Genomic DNA, 21,420 nt, shown 5'->3' on the forward strand with positions numbered 1-21,420 from the left:
ACATCTTTACTCTCTCTCACACATCTGGGAACCCCACAGCAGTTTCCCTGTGTGTCATGTCTCTTTCCATTCTGTTGTTTGGTATAGTCACGTTGCATATACACTTGACATTTTTTATCATAGTATATTTGTAGAGGGCAGAATTTTGTGTGTGTGTGTATCCCATGCTAAGTTGAAAACAGTTTTGGCTCTTAGGAAGTAATCTAGGCTTTTTTGTTTGTTTGTTTTAGTTGAATTGCATTTGTAGGCAGAAAGCAATATTATTTTCAAGACTCACTACTAACTAAAGCTTGGTTATCCTGGGCAAAGGAGGCTTTATTTCGCCTGCCTGTCCTGTTGTAGAGATTTTGGAATGGTTGAGCCTGGACAGCGCTGTTGTGAAGGATTCATTTCACAGAATTCTTACCCTGACCAGAAAGACAAAGAAGAAACATGAGGATGAGGTGGTCCATGAAAAAGGTGGAGTGAAATACTGAAAATAGCAATGCAGAAGATAGAAGCGCTGAAAGCCCAAGATTCTGGCTTAATATGTGCTCTAAATTAGAAAATGTGATTTTTGTTTGTGTAACTTTTTTTTTTCTAACCTGTAGTTCCCCTTATTATAGCTTCATGTTTATCTGGATGCAAACAAGAAAAGGAAATGTTCTGTTGGTTTAGTTGGGGACTGCCAAGTCATCAGAAGATGTCTCTTACCATCTACCTCACCAAATTACATTTATTTCATATGCATTCATATATTACTCATATATGTTCATACTGTAGGAAAGGAAAAACACAAGAAGTTTAATATTTGTTTTATTATTCCTTTCACCAGTATACTTTTTTTTTTTTTTTTACTTCCTTCATTAGTATAATCTCCCTGATGGTCTGCTGTGTTCCATGTGCCAGGATAAAGTAGTTGAAAGGCCAGGGCTCTCATCTTGTGTGTTGCCTGCCTTAATGAGTATGGCATACATACCTTTGACCTACCTTTCTTGTAACAACTTGTGATATTATCATATGCATCTCTGAGGCTCTGTTGAATTTTCTTTTTGACTTTTTTCCTCCTATCTGCTTCATTTTTGCTATTTTTGATTGCCCTTCTTCAAATTCACACTTCATACAGTGTGCATAACTTTGAGATGTCTCATTTTTCCCTAATTATGTTTGTATTTTCTTTTAAGTCCTTGAACTTCTTAATAAATGTTGGAAGTTCTCCTAATTCCATCATCTCTATCATTCCTGGGCCTGTTTGTATTGATTGATTTTTCTACTGGTTATATAGATCACATTTCCCTGCTTCTTCAAGTATCTAGTGAGTTTTTATTGTATGCTGGACATTGTGGGTGCATTTTAAAAAATTCTTATCTAGTTACTAGAGAATTAAACTTTCTACCCAGGAACTGCATTCTCAAAAGCATCGCTCAGTGAGCTCCATTCCTGGTGGCCATCATATCTGCCTTTACCTGAACCTGGCTTGCCTTCATTTAGCCAGAGAATCAGACTGTGGACTCTAGCTACATAACTCTATGTAATTTTTTTAAAATTACCAACTTTTTAAAATTTCCTGGCCTGTTTTTGGCAACCATTTTTTTTTTAAATATTATTATTATTAATTCTTTTTTGGCACCATCTTTGTTTTGTACACTCTTAACATTTTAACAGTTTGGTATGTCCTCATAACTAATTGTATTCAGCTTTTTATTTCTTGGTATCCTACTTTGAAAAAATACGGGTAAGAGAAGGCAGTTGTAAGGATAAATTAAAATCTTTACTCATGGCCTTCAGCATTTCCCAAGAGAGTTCTTTTAGCAGCCTTCTCCCAGTACCTCCCTGTGACTTCTAAAGCACTGTTTCCTTAACTGTCTTCACTTCCCAGGTAGGTGACGATAAGCCTTCCCTGGTGTCCAGGTGACTGAATTGCATCTTGTCTTTTTGTTATGAGCCATCATTTTTTATTATTTATTTATTTTTAGAGACGGGGGAAGAGAGAGAGAAAGGGAAACATCAGTGTGTGGTTGCCTCTCATATGCCCCCTACTAGGGACCCGGCCTCCAACCCAGGCATGTGCCCTGACTGGGAATCGAACCTGTGACCCTTTGATTCACAGGCCGGTGCTCAATCCACTGAGCTATACCAGCCAGGGACATAATCTTTTTATTCGACTTAATCTAAAAGGTGAGAAGTGAGACTAGGTTGAAATAGTCTGGGTCGGGGGATGGAAACCCAGGACTGAGTTGAGGGGAGGGTGGTTTAAGAACCCAAATTTACATGGTAGATTGTCCTCAAGAATTGATAAAGTAGAAAAAGGCTATTGCAGGGATGAGCTTCTATATTTTAAAAAATTAAATTGTATAGAAAATATTGCTGTAGTGGGTTTTGTTAACACTAGTTCTTTGGATTCACAATCAGTGTTTGTAAGTTAGGTTTTTGGAGAAGTCATTTTAGCATGTATACATGTTTAAATTAAAACTACTGTCTTTGTAAAAAGATTATAATCTACTAGCAGGTTTGTAATTCTGAAGATATATTACTCAGAAATACCCTCCATTAAAACTCTGAAGTTTCATAGCCAAAAAATAACTTAGGAGAGCATACTAGTCATGAGGTAGGGTTGCTCCTGTATTATCCTATGTTGTCTAATCTTAACAGATCTTAAGTTCAGTATTCATTCTGTTACTTAAAGCTGTGCAGAAATCCAAAGGAAGTATAAAATAGTATCTTAGAAAACAAATTAGTGGGTCTCTTTTGTGGGTATCAGTCTTAACTTGAATTAACAACGGCCAGAAAGGGTAATTTATTGACCCACAGAGAAAGCAGAGGCAGTTCTGGTCTCAGGGAGCCTGGATGCTTCCAGGTGTCTGTGGTCTGTTTCTTATCCTTGGGCCCCCTGCGGCTTGCCTGCTCTGCCTGTCTCCTGTGATACTTTCTGTCACAGACGCCCTTTGTGCTAATGCCCTTTCTGTCTTTGTCCTGCGTGCTCTATTTCTATTGCTTTGTTGATCTGTGTCTTTTCTGTCTGTCTCTGTTTTCCTGTGTCTGCCTCTTTCAGTGTACTTCCAGTTCCCCTGCCCCTCTCTCTGCCTATTAGTTCCATTTTCTCCCACCACAGAAAGCCTTTCCCATGTGGCTATAGGCTGCTCTGCATCACATTCTTCAGATTTGGGGATCAGAGGAAAAAGGACACTCTGCCCCTCAACTTCAGTTATAAAAATCCAGAGAAGAGGCCTATTTTAGTTTACATAGCCAGGGGCAGGGCACTAACCCCCCCCCCCCCCCCCCACTGTAATCTCTGGGTTAAGTTGGAGAACAGGAATTCCTTAAAAGAAGCAATATCCTCTTCTGGGCAGACAAAACTAGTAAATATTCAGTATAGGAGATGAGACTGAAATATTTGAAGATAGTGTTCAGTTTCTTTCCGTGACTGCTGCAGTATTCGTGCTTTTTAATATATACCAAATGAGTATAATATTTAGAAATATTGCCAACTAATCCACTTCAAGACAAATTTTATTTCCTAAAAGACATCTTCAGTATTTTCAATGAATTATACTGACAAAGTTCTTTTGTTTTTTTCTGTATGATGGCCCTAGTAGCACTTAGTTACAATTTTGTTAGATTGCATTATGACAGCTGTCATATCAGCATGCATTTAAAAAAAACTTAACCAAAATTGGTGAATTTTTGTGTAGTCATTTTAGTGTTGAAGATGGAAGAAGATATGCAACATTTTGACATATTATGCTTTATCATTTCAAGAAAGGTAAAAACACAACTGAAATGCAAAAAAAAAGATTTTTACAGTGTATGGAGAAGGTGCTATGACTGATTGAATGTGTCAAAAGTAGTTTGTAAAGTTCTGTGCTAGAGATTTTTAACTGGACGATGCTCCAAGGTCAGGTAGACCAGTTGAAATTGATAGCGACCAAATCAAGACATTAATTGAGAACAGTCAACGTTATACCATGTGGGAGATAGCCAACATACTCAAAATATCCAAATCAATAAAGTTATTGGTAAAAATGAAAAAATTTCTTCTATTTTATGGGAGAAACTAAACGAATGTTTTGGCCAACCCTGTATTTATATTTACAGTTCTTTAATCTTTATTGTGTTTTTCCATTACCATTTGGTCCCCTTACACCCCACTTCGCCCAGCAGTCACCACACTGTCGTCCATGTCCATGAGTCCTTTTTCCTTTTTGCTCAGTCCCTCCACTCCCTAACCTCCCCCCATCACTAGCTGTCAGCCTGCTCTCTATCTATGAGTCTGTCCCCATTTTCCTTGTTAGTTCAGTTTATTCATTAGATTCCACATATAATGAAATCATATGGTAGTTGTCTTTCTCTGACTGGCTTATTTCACTTAGCATAATGTTCTCTAGGTCCGTCCATACTGTCACAAAGGGTAAATTTTTCTTTTATTTGTATAGTTATTTTAAAGCCCCCTAGTTCCTTTACAAGTATCTGAGACTAATATTTCCAGTGTTGAAGTTGTAAACGTAAGTTTACATTAAAGACTGGTTAGAATAATCTCTGCTCTTCTTGATACAATGTTAGATTCAAGAAAGTTATTGGGAAATTACCAGTATTTGTTCAGTCATTCACAATTGGTCTGTTTTAGCACTTCTCAGTACTACTCTTTACTTGTGTTACACTTCTTTCTTAATTTACATGGTGGTTTGCCCTGCTAGACTGTAAACCTCAGTGATAAAAGAATGATATTTTATTTATAACACCCAGGGGAGACTAATAAGTACTTTGTAAAATGATTGTTGGTAAAATGTATCTTTCATGCACTTCATGTTTTAGGGAATGTACTTTTCGGAAATACAAGTGTTTTTTGGAAAACAGGTATTAAAACACTGAGTGATATTTGAGTCTCCTAACCATTTTCCCCACGTCAGATTTACCACCAAGGTGTCACACTGTGGAGTGATGAGACTGTATTTTAGGCAAAGAGAAACCTTATATAAATAAGTATCATTTTGTTTTTGACACAACATACACTATTGCCTAATTCTGTATAATATTTAGTATTGAGGGATAGTTTTAATTAATTCACACTGTGGGGCATATAATTTTTATAACATGAAATGATAACTGATCGAGATTTCTTTCTGTAGGCTACGGAAAGCGAGGTAGGAGATGTGGATTTAACCCGTCTTCCTGAGGGACCTGTTGATTCTGAAGATGAAGAGGAGGAAGATGAAGAAATTGATCGAACAGATCCATTACATGGGCGAGATCTTGTTCGTGAATGTCTTGAAAAAGAACCTGCAGACAAAACTGATGACGACATTGGTAAAAAAAAAATATGTGTGTGTGTGTACAATAAGAATTTTACAGTTTTTAGATATTGCTGCATAACAGATTACCCCAAAACCTAGTGACTTAAAAACAACACACGTTTATTTTCTCCTACCTGTTGTGGGTCTGGAATTCAGGAGTCGTGTAGCTGAGTGGTCCTGGCTTAGTGGCACGAGGTCGTAATCAGAATGTTGGCAGTCCTCCGAGGCTTTGCTGGCCTGAGCCAGAGGTCCTGTTTCCAGCATGACTACTTACATGGCTTTTGGCCCAAGACCTCAGTCAGGTCTGCACTATGTGGACCTCTCCGGAGGCTGCTTAAATGTGGCAGTGAGCTTCACCCAAAGCAAACACTCCAAGGGAGACTAAGGCAGGTGACACAATGTCTTTTAGGATCAGGCTTCAAGAGTGATACATCATTATTTCTTCCAAGTTCTGTTTGTCACACACAGCAACCCTTCATGTAAGATGGGAGGGGAATATTAAGTGGGAGGAACGGCTGAGAGCCATCTTTGAGTCTGGCTGCCCCAATTTGAGAGCATGTTTAGAGGGTGTAGCAGGGGAGCCTAGGTATTTGTATGCCCTTAACTGAAGAACAGTCCTCCTCTCTTGGTAAAGGTTTTCGTCTTTGACCAAGTGCTCAGCTTTGGGAGCCATGTTCATGGAGCTGTGAGAGAGGAAAGGGACACCTGCTCAGCCTGCCAGATCAACTGAGTCAACCCTGGTGATCACTAGGGTGACAAACGTCATAGTCAGATCGCCTTCACTCACATCCTGGCTGCCCAAATTCATAAAACAAAAGCTTTGATTCCATTAAAGTGATTTTCCCCTTCATGACATAAGACATTTGAAAAAAAAGTGCATCACTGTCCCATGTCTATGAATTAGCTTTTCAAAACAAGTTTTATGTTGTCAAAATCCTATTTTTACTCTTCTGGCTTGAAAAATATGCATATTTTTTGTTAAACTATGGATTTCCTTTTATGCAATTTCTTACAGAAGTAGTTACTATACTTAAGGTGGTTATATAATACTAAAGATGGTGATGTTGTCCTTAAAGGCAGAGATTACTTAATGTCGTTATATATTGTTATGATTCATTTAAGATTTTGTTTTAGATTTCCCTGTTGTAATAGTCACATTGCTGTTCAAATCAGAAAATACCAGTATTAATAGTCTTGATCTGTGTGAGTAAAGCTCGGTACATCTGAACATTGCTGGTTACTCTAATGACAGAGAGTGAAGTAATCTGCAGTTTAGATTCCTGTGAACAGTATCTGGACAGAAACTGAAAGTGCATTTTTTTATGATAAAGCATTACATCCTATGCTGTTTTCACAAAGCTTTTAAAAAATTGAAATATAGCTAATGCCCAATTGTCTGCAGGTAGATAGCACTTTACAGTTATTTTTGTCTCAGCCCTTAGCTGACTGCATATATGTGCCCCTCCCTTATATTTATCTTAATTGCTCCTGTAGTATTTGTACCAGGAATGGCCTAAGGCAGGCACTCATCAACATTTGTTGGGTAAATTAAAGAGAATTACCTTGTGTTGCTGTGACAGATCTTGAAGTAGAATTCATATTTGTTATCTCTAATTAATCACTGCCATGTATCAATAACATTTTTTCTTAAAAACTCTGGCCCAGTAAGAACTGGACAAGAAGCTTTTTCACTAATCTGTTAGATCAGAGGGCATCACTGTACTAATCAGCATGGAGTGGCATCTCAGACTAGGAAAATTAGACAAACTCTCCAGCCTCATCTAACTCCGTGTGTTTTCCTGACTGTCTGGGGGTTGTGCGTTCCAGTGTCTTCCAGTGTGCCTGTGTTTTCATGTGCGCCTGAGTACATCTGGTAACCAAACAGCTGGTTTTGTTTAATCAGCAGTTGTCTTGTGCCTTGGTTTCTCTACTTTAGCAGCATAAATTCCTAAATTGATGGGGACATTAGGCATTGAATTCTAGATTTTATTGTATCTTTAAAGTGTAGTCCTTGATGGTCTCCGTACTACAATTTCTGTGTTTCAATAGAACAGTTACTGGAGTTCATGCACCAGCTCCCTGCTTTTGCAAACATGACCATGAGTGTGAGGAGAGAGCTCTGCTCAGTAATGATTTTTGAAGTGGTGGAGCAGGCTGGAGCCGTGATTCTTGAAGACGGACAAGAGGTGAGTTAGCAAGTAGATGTTACACATTGTGTAGTAGGGGAGGCAATTTTTAGACAAGTTTACTTTCATAAACTTGTATAAATCCTAATTTAAAATTTATACAATTTTTCTTAATGAATGCCAAGTTTGGGATAGTTATAATTTCTTGAGATATGTTATTACTTTTGGTTTTGGTCTCTGTACTGTGTCTTAATTTTGATTTCCTAGCAATGGATCTTTCAGAGAATAAATGTTTGATAATCTTCATCGAACCACATTTGTTTTCACTTCTCAAATTAAGTTGTAAGACTTTTTAAAAATTCTTAATAATTCTACCTGTTTATATCATCATTATTGTTTAAAATGTTTATCAGGTATATACTCAGGTCTCCTCACCTTACTGTATATTATACTTGTAAAAACAAAAAAGACTGAAGGAGCTGTGTTGATACCGGTGCCTCCTGGTGGCCTGTCGGCTGAGGCATTCCTGTGGTGATTCCACGTTCAGAAAGGCTCAGTGGCAGCTTGTGGGTTGGTAGAGGGCGAAGGCAGTGAAATTGAAAGGTATTGCTGTTAGGAAGTACTTTACTAATTTTCTTACCAAACTAATAAAAATTAATGCTGAGATGTTAGTCAGTGAACATTATATACTGCCAGTAGTATCTCTGGAAAGTCATTTAGAAATTTTTAACATGGACATCAAAGTATCAACAGTTTCTAACCTGTTATTTCCTTTACTGAGTGTCTTTCCTTGGACATAATATGAAACTCAAAGACTTATGCCAAAATTGGAAACAATAAAAGCTATCTTAATTATAAGCAGTGGTTAACTAAATTATACTGCCATGACATATATTATTATGGAAGTATTCAAGTCATTTTAAAGTTTGATGGAAATTCTCTGAAAGCAGGTGTTATCTTGACCTTTGTTTACATGCTTTCTCCCCTTACCCTTGAGCACATCTGGCACACAGGATATGCTAAAAAAATAAATTCTGATGAACACATGAGTATAGTAAGTATGCTTTTAAAAGGCAGGATAGTCTTAATATTTCAGTAATATAATATTGAATAATAATAATATTTCAATTATTTGTATTTCAAATAATACAAACATGAGAGAGGTAAACTTTTAAGTACTGTGTAAACAGTTTTATTTTCTATTTTTCACAAATTTTTGTATTCTATTTTTACAAATTTTTATATTCTATTAATTTTCTACAGTTCTGTCGGCAAAAATTTGTTACATGCCTACTTTGTGCCAGGTGCTAATTTAGACACAGGGAGTAAGTATATCATGGTGGGAGAGCCAGGCACAGTCCTTGTCCTCAGTTTATATAATCCACATGAATATAGTTTATATTCAAAGTAGAGAATAGGGAAAAAACACACTTTCGAAAAAGTATTACCACCACTGATTCTCCTTCAGAACTAATCATTCAAATTTCCCTTAAGTCACATTAACACTGTTGAAAGTTTAGATACTGAATGAGAAAAAGTAGTCTTTCATTGGTAGAGTAGACCTTTAGAATCTCTCCTTCAAACATTAAATGCTGCTAATAGAAATGAAGGCAGTGTTTTTTTAACATTAGGAAAAACTTTGAACACTGTCCTATTAGATATGTCTTAAAATTTAGGCTTTTAGTAGTCTTTCTGATAATCGCTAGCTATCTTCTACCCCCCCCCCCCCCGACTTTTGGGTGCTTGCCGTGTGCCAGGCATCGTTCGAAGCAAATAATTTGTAAAACTTCAATGAATATAAAAGTTCTGTGATAGGTACTGTTTTGCCCATTTTAGCAACAGCGAAACAGGCCCAGAGAGGTTAAATACCTTGCTTAAGGTCACTCAGCTAGTCAGTGTCAGGGTCTGGACTCAGATTCCAAGACCTTGTGGTCTTAACCATTACATTATTTGGTCAGTTATGGAAGTCTCAGAACTCACCTGGTGACTAAAAGAGGAAAGAGTAAATTAGGCTTCAGTGGTTTGCATAGATGGGCAGTAGGTGTTACTGACAGTATTTAGTGGTATAATGAGAGTATCTCTTTATTTTAATTATACAAGTTCTATATATTTATTATTTTCAAAGTTAACATATAACTGCCTTTTGTAAAAAAATGATTCTTAAAACCTGTCTTTTTCTCTATAGCTTGACTCATGGTATGTTATTTTAAATGGCACTGTAGAAATCAGCCATTCAGATGGAAAAGTCGAAAATCTCTTTATGGGCAATAGTTTTGGAATTACTCCCACTCTGGATAAGCAGTACATGAATGGAGTGGTGAGGACCAAAGTGGATGATTGTCAGGTAAGCCAATCTCTTTGGTTTGGCACTCTTGTTTGTTGACTTAAAATGGCTGGGCCTGTTTTTCCTTCCTTAAAGTAAAATGTCTTTGAGAATTGCAAGTTTCAAAAGCTCAAGGGTAATAAAGGAAATTAGATTTTGTATCTTACTTACACGTTTGTGAAACTGAACAAATTGTGAACTTTTAAAAGAGCATGTAACAAATGAATGTTGGCTTGTGAAATTTCCTCTCTGATACTAGCCAGCTGACTCCTTTTTCCTTTGTGAAAATGAAGGAACGGAGTAGGAACTTGTGAGTGGTTTCTAACTCCCGCCTTCTGTTTTCTTTGCATAGCGTCAGTTTTGAGAGTGGTTTTTCACTTCTCCTTTTAGAGCACAATTCAGATTCAAAAACTTCTTCGTCTCTTTGTGCGTGAATTATTTATTTCATCTTGATTTTTGTTACGGATCAAAGGGATTGAACAAAAAAGAACTGATGCCCTTGGCTTTCTTACCTCTGTGCTCTGCCTTAGTGCGCAGTGATGTGTTCATGTACTATAGATTCATTGGTTGTCCCCATGTCGTTCTCGGGCAGTTCGTCTGCATCGCTCAGCAGGACTACTGGAGAATTTTAAATCATGTGGAAAAAAATACCCATAAAGTTGAGGAAGAGGGAGAAATTGTTATGGTGCATGAGCACCGCGAACTGGACCGCAGCGGAACCAGGAAAGGACACATTGTCATCAAGGTGGGTGTTTTACTTACTGTAACTCTGGTCACTGATGGGGTGAGGCTTTCATCTTGACCAGAGGGCTTCAGACCACTTTTTGAGTGGTACAAGGTGCCTCACTGACTTTGAAGTGTAATTTAAATGACTGTCTGGGTTCTTTCTGCCTTTCCCTGAGCTGGTTTTTACACATTTTAATGAAGAAGAGTGGCATTGCTGTTTAATATCAGTATGGATAGAAAGTTATTTTAGGATATACTGGTCAAAGTTTTTCTTCTTAAAATTTTTTAACGATCCATTGATAACGGGAGTTAATTTCATCGAAGATAACAGTATTTCTGAAACACAACAGAAAACAACAGGACCACCCATAAAGGCATAATGAAACATTGGTGAAGATACAGAGTGCTTAGTGGATCTCTGGAGCCTCTCCTCAGACAGCTAGGAAATGTATTAACTGTAAATGCACACACATCTGTAGCTTTCAAACATCTAGCCATCTATCTAACTATCGTTGAGTTCATACCAATACTGCCAATTTCATTACTATACCACATTTTTTTCAAGGCACTCCTTTCCATATTTATAAATATCTTCCCCAACAGTGGCTCTTTTTATGCTCTGTATAGTTACTTATTTGCTCATTGTAACCAGTCTCTGCATGCAGCTATGCCCTTCCCCTGCGAACTCTGCACCCCCTGTCCCCAGCACCCCCCCTTAGTGGATGCTAATGTGCACCCCAGTGACAGGCCTTCGAGTGACTCTGGGGCTTATCTTCACGTCTCCATGGGTGTCCTGCCACAGTGATTTAGCCCAGCAATTTTCAACCTTTTTCATCTCATGGCACACATAAACTAATTAGAATTCTGTGGCACACCAAAAAATATATATAGTTTTTTGCCAATCTGACAAAAAATATGTATAATTTCAATTTATTCACACTGGATGGCTGTTGTTTTGTTGGCTGTTGTCATTTTTTTAATTTGACAATCTGAGGGCAAAGAGGTCAGTGCCCCTGACTAAATAGTCAGGTATTGCGTGTTTTAAAAACCATTCAAGTATGCTGGTTGAAAATTGCTGATTTAGCCAATTGGAATAATGGCCTTTCTTTAACATGTTGATCATTTCCACCCATGACTTTGCCGCACATGACCTAAGAACCAGATTTAAGTGACTTCAAATTGTGATTGGTCTAAAAGACTAAATGATAAAACCAGTTTGGTACTTCCAGAGTGTTTGGAGGGTGGAGAAGACCAGGAACGGCGTGTGGTGCCTGGTCCCATATATATCAAATAGGTTCCATGAAGAGCCTTACTTGTGACTCCCTGCTAGAGGAATGCTTTATATACATTGTTGGCAGTGGGTACTTGCCTTTTTTAAAAAGTAAATTCTTAGATACGCACATTGTTAGTATTAGCATATGTTTTCTATACAGCTTTTCTGACCCATGAATTGTTTGGATGAATGAAGCAAATTGAAATTTGAGGTAGCAGGTAGCAGTTGGTTTTTATACTTGGCTTAACATCTGATTTATTTCTGTATTTGTTCGGTGTACCCACTTTTGAAAAGGCTTGCAAAGGTAATAAGTTTTAACATTGATTTTGAACCTCAGAGATGAGCAGTAGGTAAATGTTGTTTATATTTCTTTTTATAAATTTGAAGGCAGGCAAGCAGTTAAAACTCTGAATTAATGTAAAAACTCTTTAGGACTTCTGGTTCCTCTAAAGATGGTGAGCTAGCATAGAGAAGCCATAGAAGAGGAAACTTCTATTCTGGGAAGTAACAGTAAAGCATGCTCTGCTGAATGGGTGTGTTGTTTCTCTAGTCAGAGGCAGGCAGAAGAAAATCTGGAATATGATTAAATTTGGAGGGAGGTTTGTTGTTGTTTTTCTTTAACTCTCACCTTTCCTTCCTTTCCCTGAGACAGTCAGCGTCTCACTTTCCCTTGCAGTAGAATTGGAAAGGACAGTCCACGCTGGGGGTCAGTCAGTGAAGGTCAGAAGCCCTGCTGTGAGGAAATGCCAATAAAAACATACAGCCAAGTGAACCTTTATTCCCCTGCCTTGTCACTCTCTCACCCTCTGGGTGCTGAGGCATTACAACCTGTGGAGACTGTCGAACTCCAGTGCGAGTGTTTTAAAAGCTCTTTAAGGACTTGTCTAATAGAGTGGCTACAAAGAGAAGTGATTAATAGGAGTTCTTTGGTTTTTGAGCTATTTGTTTATTTTCTCATCTTTTCTATGCTTGGATTTTTAGGCCACGCCTGAGCGTCTCATCATGCATTTAATAGAAGAGCATTCCATTGTGGACCCAACTTACATAGAAGATTTTCTATTAACTTATAGGACATTTCTTCCAAGCCCTTTGGATGTTGGGATCAAACTTTTGGAATGGTTTAAAATTGACAGCTTAAGGGATAAGGTTGGTTTTATAAAACTAAAAAGCATGAAAGTGATTTTGACCTTTAAATTTTATTCATAAAACCTTTTGCAAGTGGTAAATGTTTATTTTATTTTGATATGATTTGATTCACTTTAAAAAAGAATGAACCAGTGTTAATGTATCGCTGTGTAGCTGCTATCGTGACATGACAGCGAGGGAAACGTGGGTAGGATACTTAAGAGACGCAGCTGAAACCAGGCTCTGGTAGAGCCGTAAATTCAGGAAGCGTGCCAGGCACATGGCAGGGTCTGAGCTTTCTCAGAATATTTAGTTGTTTCTGAAGGAGGTTTAAAAGTTGATTAACAGTTTAGAAAGAGTATGCACCAAGTATATTTTTTTCAAGAGAGCTTAGATTATTTGTAAGCCCCCAAATAGAATATGTGAATTTTTCTTATGTGTATAATCATTCAAAACAGTTGGTCTTTTTTACCTTAATTTATATCTGCTGTGACTTATTTAAATATACTTTTGAGTATTTTTGCATTAAACATTGTTTGCTATTTTAAATAGATTACCTTCTTTCATGGGGTATTTATACAATTAATGGAAAGACTAGTAATACCTTGAAAATAGGAGAAATTCAGTTATTTTAAGAAACATAAAAGTAGAGCCATAATTGCCTAATATGTCTAGTTTTGTCTTTTTTTTTTTAAAGATTTTATTTCTTTATTTTTAGAGAGGAAAGGGAGGGAGATAGAGAGAGAGAGAAACATCAATGTGCGGTTGCTGGGGGTTATAGCCTGCAACCCAGGCATGTACCCTGGCTGGGAATCGAACCTGCGACACTTTGGTTCGCAGCCCACGCTCAGTCCACTGAGCTACGCCAGCCAGGTAGTTTTGTCTTAAAGAAATAAGTTAGATGTAGGTGGACTGTGGAAGTCTGTTGTTTAGGAAACTAGAGTGTCCAAAACTACAGGCTTACACCCCCACACACACATTTTAAAGTTACAAATAGTTACTTTGCTGAGTAAATAAAAGATGCCAAAAATAAACAAAAATGATTTGAAGACAACTAGATATTCACATGCAAAAGAATAAAGTTGGGTCCTTACTTTACACCATATATAAATTTAACTCAGAAGGGAACAGAGACTTGAATACAAGAACTAAAACTATAAAACTCTTTGAAGGGGTAAAAAAAATCATAACTTTAGATTTTATTTTTTTTAAATAGGACACCCAAAGCACAAGCAACAAAGGAAAAAAATAAATTGAGTTTTATCAAAATTAGAATGTGGTGTAGCCGTATAATGAAATATTAGTCATAAAAAGGAATGAAATGTATGTATGGTCTGTGAAAACAATATGCTAAGTGGAAAGCCAGACACAAAAGTTCATATATTATATGAATATCCAAAATAGGTGAATACCCAAAGACAGAAAAGCCAGTCAGTGGTTGGAGAGCAGCCAGAGCAGGCGAGGACTGCTCACTGGGACTGGGGGGCGGGGGGAGATGCTGTGGAACCGGGTGCTGGGCGAGGTTGCGCACCACTGCGGGTGTGCTGCATGCCAGCACGCGAAGTAGGTGAATGGTGGGTTTAACATGTGCTCCACCGCAGTTTTTAAAGTATGTAACTTCAATGACATTGTTAGCGAAGCACATTATTCACTTCAACTTTCACTTGTTAGTTTTTAATTCTGTTAATCTATGGCACAGAGTAAAATCATTTTACAACTTTGAAAATTCAGCGTTTACAAGTGAAGTTTCAGATATGTTTTTGTTATCATTTTGGTTAAATATGTTCTTGGCTCTAGAAACACTTTTGATACTGGCTGCCTGCCCTTAGAAGCTGGTATTCTAAGGTACTGTCCGAAATACACACCCCATGTGCTTACTGTCATCTGAACCTCCAGGCTTCTGTGTCCGCACTGAGGGCGCTGGGTCAACTCTGGGTTACTTGGGTACCCAGGGAAACAGTAGCTCAAACTAAACCCTGTCTCTCTGTTAGAGTGAACTGCTGTGTACAGGAAGGTGGGCAGAGGGAGCCAAGGAGCTCAGGGTTAGATGTGCTTTTGGAACTTGCTTTGGAAAACAAATGCCTCTCATAACTGTACGCTGCCTCCTTCATGTTTCCACAGGTCACGCGGATTGTGTTGTTATGGGTAAACAATCATTTTAATGATTTTGAAGGTGATCCTGCTATGACTCGGTTTCTGGAGGAATTTGAGAAAAACCTGGAAGATACAGTAAGGCTCAAAATAACTTATCTTTTTTTAGAGTTTAGGGATTCTGCCCCCATTTCTCCAAGAACAGCAACTCAGAACAGGTTTCATCCTCTCCTATGTCTTGAATGTCTGTTCTGAGAACTTCCAAATCCATATTTTATTTTTCCGCTCATCCTCTGCCTCTCCAACCCAGATAAACATCATGCTTCCTCCTAACTCTCCGATTTCTGCTTTAGGATTAATGGTAATGTTTTTCCCAGCCACCTAGACTTACAAACTGTGGTGAATATGCGGTCCCCTCTCTTACGTGAGTGCCCTGGCCAAGATGTCCAGTCAGCTGCTTAAGTCACCTGGGTTGCTGATTTTAGGCATAAACCTGTTTCCCACGGTCTCTCGCTCAGCCATTTCTTCTTCAATTCCCAGTTTAGGGCTTCATTTCCTTATGCCCTATCTGTCATAACAGCCTCCTAATTTTGGTTCCAGCCTTTTCTTCCTTCTGGCCCATTCTTTGTGGCCAGAAGATTGTTTTAAATCACAAGATCGATGTTACTCTCTCTGTCAATAAACCAAAGCATTTTTTACCAAAATTATTTCTCACCCATATATTCAGGTCCATCAGCTACATTTTCCGCTTTTTCATGTTCGCCCTTGATCATAGCCAACCAGATTACTTCACATTCTTTTCCAATTCTCTGAAGCTGGAATTTTACTCTTCCAGTCCTGTTTGAAACTTCAAGGCCTATCTCCTACATCAGATCTACATTAGACTTCCTAAGTCTCCCTTCTGCAGGTGATTTCAGTTGTTCTAAATATCCAGCACCTAAGATAGTCACCTTAACTTGAAGATAGTCACCTTAACTTGAAGATAGTCCTTTTAACTTTAACAGTAGCAATTTGTAAATCCATTTTATTCTCCCTGCTAGATATAAAACTTTGAACTGCAATGGGGTTGTCTGCTTCAAACAAGTGCAGTTTTAGGAAGTAAATCATAATACAGCTGAGGAATCACTCCCTGAATTTACACCCAAAACCCGTCACTTGTTATGTGTGAACTTGGACAAGTCACCTAAACTTCTGTGCCTCAGTTGTCTTATTTTATAGATGGTAGTCACTGGTTTCTTGGAAATGTTGTGAGGATTATAATGAGCTAATGAATGTAACAATCTGAGAACAAACCTGGCACATAAAACGCTCACGAATTATTGCTATTGCTCATAGTGTGTAAGTGGATTGAGTTTTATGAAGATGGGGAAATTGGCAGATTCTTGTCCCTTTTCCTACCGCTTGGTTCCTGCAGCCTTTTGAGCATCACATCTGCAGTATGCAAAGTGGGGAGAAGGAACGGAACTGGGGAGCTTGACTAGAGGTTACAGAGGCCACCGTCACCCAGCTTTCCAGTGCTGGCTGGGTAGATCATCAAGGGGCTCACGGAAAGTAGAAGCTTCTTAGAGTCATGGGATTTTTTTTTTTTTAAGTAATCCTCTAGTCATCAATTATTTATGGAATTCTACTTTAAACTTTAGCTTCTGTTATGGACATAAGATTTATACATATTATACTATTTGAGAGTAGCTGTATATTAAACTAGTGTTAGAACCTAGAAATTAGAATATGACTAAGTTTAAGGAAGTTCTAAAATAATAGAGGAATAACATTCCTTGAAGAATTGGAGACATGAATGTATCTTTGAATAACAAACAATATTTGGAATGGTAGTTCGTGTCCTTTGAGGTTGTAAATAAAGGTTTAAAAAAGACTTGGGTTTTCTATAACAGCCAGGAGCTATGCAAGATAGAATATTATATATTAGGGAAGGCTAAGGAATGAGTAATTTTCTCGTCATTCCCCTCTAAATGAGGTACCACTTTGAAGTCTTTTCTGACCTGTGATTATCTAGAAGTTTTCACGTTAAGAGAGATTCTTGAGAGTGCTCTGGGGTGAAAGATACCCCTCAATCAGTTTTATTTACCTGGCTCACACGTTCTGGAGTCCGTATTTCAAATGTAGCTCTTCTTCTAATAATTGTAGGTGATTTTTTAAAAGCCTGCAGGAGTCAATACAAACATTTGTATACATTTTCCTCTTTTCTGCTTTCTAGAAAATGAATGGTCATCTCCGGTTATTGAATATCGCATGTGCTGCAAAGGCTAAGTGGAGGCAGGTTGTGCTGCAGAAGGCCTCCCGGGAGTCCCCTCTGCATTTCAGCCTTAATGGAGGGAGTGAGAAGGGCTTTGGCATTTTTGTCGAAGGAGTAGAGCCGGGTAGCAAAGCTGCTGATGCAGGGCTGAAACGTGGGGATCAGGTAAGTCAGTGATGTTCAGCTTCTCCCTCTCATGGCACACATGCACTAATTACTGAAATTCCACAGCACACCAGAAAGGACTGTTTTTGCCAGTCTGACAAAAAAATGTAGGTATAACTTTGACTCCTTCACCCTGGGTGGCTATTTTTGTGTTGGTTCTTGTCATTTTTTTAATTTGACAATCTAAGAGAAAAGAGATCATCCCCTTACTGAATGGTCAGGTGTTGCATGTTTTCAGAATCCTTGCGGCGCACCAGGTGGAAATCACTGAGGTAAGTGAATAACCAGCCAGTTGTCACAAGTGATGTGTCTGCTCTTTTCTTTCATGTGGGAGTTCTTCAGATAAGCATGGTCACTTTAAGGAAATTCTGTTAGAACTGCTTTTTTAGATATGGTATTTTAAACAGCTTACTTTAAAAATGTATTTGTCATATGTCTATTACTTCTAATGCAAAGTTTGATAGAGTGTGGCCAGAAACAGTGTGGTCGTCTGGGCACTGCCAGCACGACACATTTTCACAGGGTCCTGCCCACCCTCCTGGGATAGGAGGCTCTGTGCCTGGCAACTTTGGAGTATTCCAGAAAGCTCAGTGTGCAAGCCAGCACCCTTGCATGCTTGGAGCGACCAAGCACTTGCCCTCACGGCACTAAAATCAGGTGGCTTGAGGTTGCTGTGAAGGGTGGTTTAACTTCAGTAATGTTGGTGTGCTAGCAGAACTGCAGTCGTAAGCAGTGAGCCAGGTCAGAGACCAAGGGAAAGAAGGCACTGGGAGAAGGTTAGTAGAGATTTAGTCTCTCCTTATAGGCATTAGGAAACTGTAGAGTAATGTATTAAAATGTGATTTGCTGCAACTTTATCACTGAAAAATGCAGTTCCTAGGCTCACACCAGTCCTGTTAATCATATTAATCACATCCTCCAGAGATGAAGTCTGGGAATGTGTATTTGCTAACGAAGCCCTCTAGATGATTCTCATGCGCAGCAAAGCATGATTTCCCAGATCTGGCTGAATTACTTGGGAAGCTTACTTTTTCTCATTTTAAAATTTTTGTGAGTTCACGCATTAATATGGAATGTGGCTTTATTTTACTTTTAACTGAACCTTACTATTATTTTTAAAAATGTTGAGGCATTCACATTAGAAGTTGTTCTGTTCCTTGGAACAGCGGTTCTTGACTGGGGTGACCTGGCCCCCCAGGGGACATTTGGCAATGCCTGGAGACATGTTTAATGGTAACGACTTGGGGATTAATACTGGCATCTAGTGGATAGCAGCCTACAACACCCCCCAATAGAACAGCCTCCAAAACAGAGTTATCCAGCCCAGATGTCAATAAGGCAAGGGGTTAGGAAACAGCTGTGTAAGGTTACAGTGATCCCCCTTTTTCCTTAAGGGAGCTTTTTAAAAAATAGATTTCTGGGCCTTGCCTCAGGCTACTTATTAAGAATATCAGGTACTTAGGATCATGGAGTCAGTATATTTACTCTTCCAGGATTTTATTGTAAACACATTTAAGAATCTCATTTTTCACAAAAAAAAACCACTGAAATTCAATGATTTCATTCCTGAAAGAGAGAGATTTACCATGCTTTTACTTTTTCCTTCAATCCTCCCAAATATTGTTGAGATTATCTGAGATTTTAGATCCAGAATATTAAGTCATTTTTAACATTCTTTTTTAAGAATACTTTTGACATTTACATTAAGTTTCCCGTCATTTCGATTGATCTCACAGTGTTTTCCAGTACTCTTTTCAAAAAGGGCAAATAGGTGCTATTAGTTTCGTGTGTCACTGCACATCTGATGATGCTTTTGTTTATTGTAGTATAAAATTCTTGGTCGCTGTTATTTGTCCCCTAGAACTTTTAAACACGGATAAATATCACATCATCTTAGTGTTTGTTCATCAAGACAGGTCGGAACCAACCTTCGGTCCCTCCCCAGGCCCCTGCACGATGCTTGCAGTTTCTTGTTTTCAGTCCTTGGAATTCAGAGTGTTCATGATATGTTTAAAAATCTTTATTTACTCTTTTTTGTATGCACTAGATGATCCCGTTCAGTATGTAGGCAAGACTTTTTTAACTCTGGGAATTTTACCTCTGGGATTTTTTTTTCCCGTAATATTTTGTTTCTCACACTTTCTTTTGAAATCTTTTTGGAACTTTTCGGTCAATATCTGAGATCAGTCCTCTGTGCTGATGCTTTTTTGCTCATTATGTTTATCTCTATTCTTTTTCCTTGGAATTATTAATAGTATTTTTAAATAAGTTTCCTGTGTGATTCTGAGGTACTTCTGTGAAGGCTCAGCAGTGTGTCATGGAGGAAGAACCAAACCTCACTCAGTGCTAGTTGCTTTTGGACTGCCAGCTTCAGTCAATGGCAGGCAGTGTTATTACAAGGATTTAAAGTGCCACTTTTATCTCTGTTGTAAATGCAGTAAATTTGCATTCAGAAAGTTTCACTAAAATTTGTGCTAATACACACACAGAGGCAATTTTTATGAGCTAATGACATGACTAAAATTTTTTCTTCCTATAAACCAACATGTGTTATTTTTAAATTTCCCTAATATGATTCCAGAGAGAACAAACTTTTTAAAAAACATAGTAGAGATTTAGGGAAACAGAATATAGATAAAAAAATTAAAGTCATCCCACTTCTTGCAAGAGATAACTGTTGTTCACTTAGAGGTATATTTTATTCAAGTTTCATTTCTTTTTTATTTTTTTTCATTAAATTTAAAGTTTTAAAGGTAACCAATACTGTTTTTTCTTAATTTGTATTTTTCAAATACTTTTCTGAAGATAATGGAAGTAAATGGACAGAACTTTGAGAATATTACATTTGTGAAGGCCCTTGAAATTTTAAGGAATAATACTCACCTTGCACTTACTGTAAAGACCAACATTTTTGGTAAGTTTTGTTGAAAAAACTCTCTAAACTTTTTATTTATTTATTTATTTATTTATTGTGATGGAAAAGGGTCATTACAATGAAAACAAACATAGTAAATGTAAAAACATGTTGCTGTCTAAGCCACTTGAACATTTTTAGGATCTTTGGTGTTGAGATATGTGTTCTAGGATTTTAGTTTTTATTATTTGTATGTAATTATTATTTTGATATCTTAATATATTCTAAAGCACGTGTACCAGTGTACTCAGTAGATCATTTATAAAATGCCCCCTGAGCACCTGTGGTATGCTGTGCTTTGCTGGAAGACACTGAGACACTGGTCGAGATTTAGAACCAGCCTGAGGAAACTTAGGAGTCAGGTAGCCCCCTGCCCTCCCCCCACCCCACCCCGCTGAATGTGCAAATCCACAAGTCAGTCTACTTCTGATGTTTTTAGCTAGCTTTCGGAAATAGTAACTTGAATGCCAGATTAGCTGTTTCATGGATGTAAATTGAGTAAAACATTGATGTAATTAAGCAGTAAATTATAAATTTTTAACATGCTGTACTTTTATGTAAAAATATTGATTACTGTGCCTGAAGTGTGCTTTGATCCTCTTTATATTTGAGGCAAGGATTAAGCCTGTCCTTTTAACATAGTTTATTTTTTTAAACATTTAGGAATGACTTTCTGTAGTTTGGTTTAATTGAATACCATTAGATTTTCCTTGAAATTCTGAGAATGGCAACAGTATAACAATAGAAAACTATCAAAGAAAATTTGAGTCCTTACAAAGTATCGGGGGAAATTCCTCTAGGTCATTTAGGTTGAAAGTTAAAAAATACGAATTGAATTTAGAAGCTATGTCTGTGGAAAAGGAAGTGTTCTGTTTTTTCCTCTTTGGCTCCGCTTTATCCTGCACTTAGTCATAATGAAAAATGAAACACATTATTTTTCCTCATTTCACTTGAGTTCCTTTTACTGGATTGTGTCATGTGAACTCTGGTAAATAACTGTTCACGATTCCTAACATTATATTAAATAAGCAGCAAATAAGTAAGCCTTGCCAGATTTTGGGTTTCCTGGAGGTTGGAACTAGTATCTAGAGACATCAGCTTTTGGGTTAAACTGAAAGTGTTCTGATTATGAAAAATTGAAAGCAGAGCTTGC

At 37.8% G+C, this 21,420-nt stretch overlaps 1 protein-coding gene across 5 annotated transcripts in view; it reads left to right on the forward strand.

The window, feature by feature from the left end:
* Window positions 1-21,420, forward strand: part of RAPGEF6 (Rap guanine nucleotide exchange factor 6) — a 178,722-nt gene that overhangs the window by 99,366 nt on the left and 57,936 nt on the right. For all 5 annotated transcript variants that reach the window (XM_045822778.1, XM_045822788.1, XM_045822816.1 and 2 more), the window contains 8 exons: window positions 5,106-5,283; window positions 7,320-7,456; window positions 9,582-9,740; window positions 10,312-10,464; window positions 12,700-12,864; window positions 14,965-15,072; window positions 17,150-17,353; window positions 20,159-20,267. In XM_045822778.1, coding sequence (XP_045678734.1) covers window positions 5,106-5,283; window positions 7,320-7,456; window positions 9,582-9,740; window positions 10,312-10,464; window positions 12,700-12,864; window positions 14,965-15,072; window positions 17,150-17,353; window positions 20,159-20,267 — 1,213 coding nt within the window. The remainder of the gene's footprint in view (window positions 1-5,105; window positions 5,284-7,319; window positions 7,457-9,581; window positions 9,741-10,311; window positions 10,465-12,699; window positions 12,865-14,964; window positions 15,073-17,149; window positions 17,354-20,158; window positions 20,268-21,420) is intronic.

Source organism: Phyllostomus hastatus, unplaced genomic scaffold (assembly GCF_019186645.2).
Source record: "Phyllostomus hastatus isolate PE091 unplaced genomic scaffold, TTU_PhHast_1.1 phas_contig_150, whole genome shotgun sequence".
Taxonomy (NCBI): domain Eukaryota; kingdom Metazoa; phylum Chordata; class Mammalia; order Chiroptera; family Phyllostomidae; genus Phyllostomus; species Phyllostomus hastatus.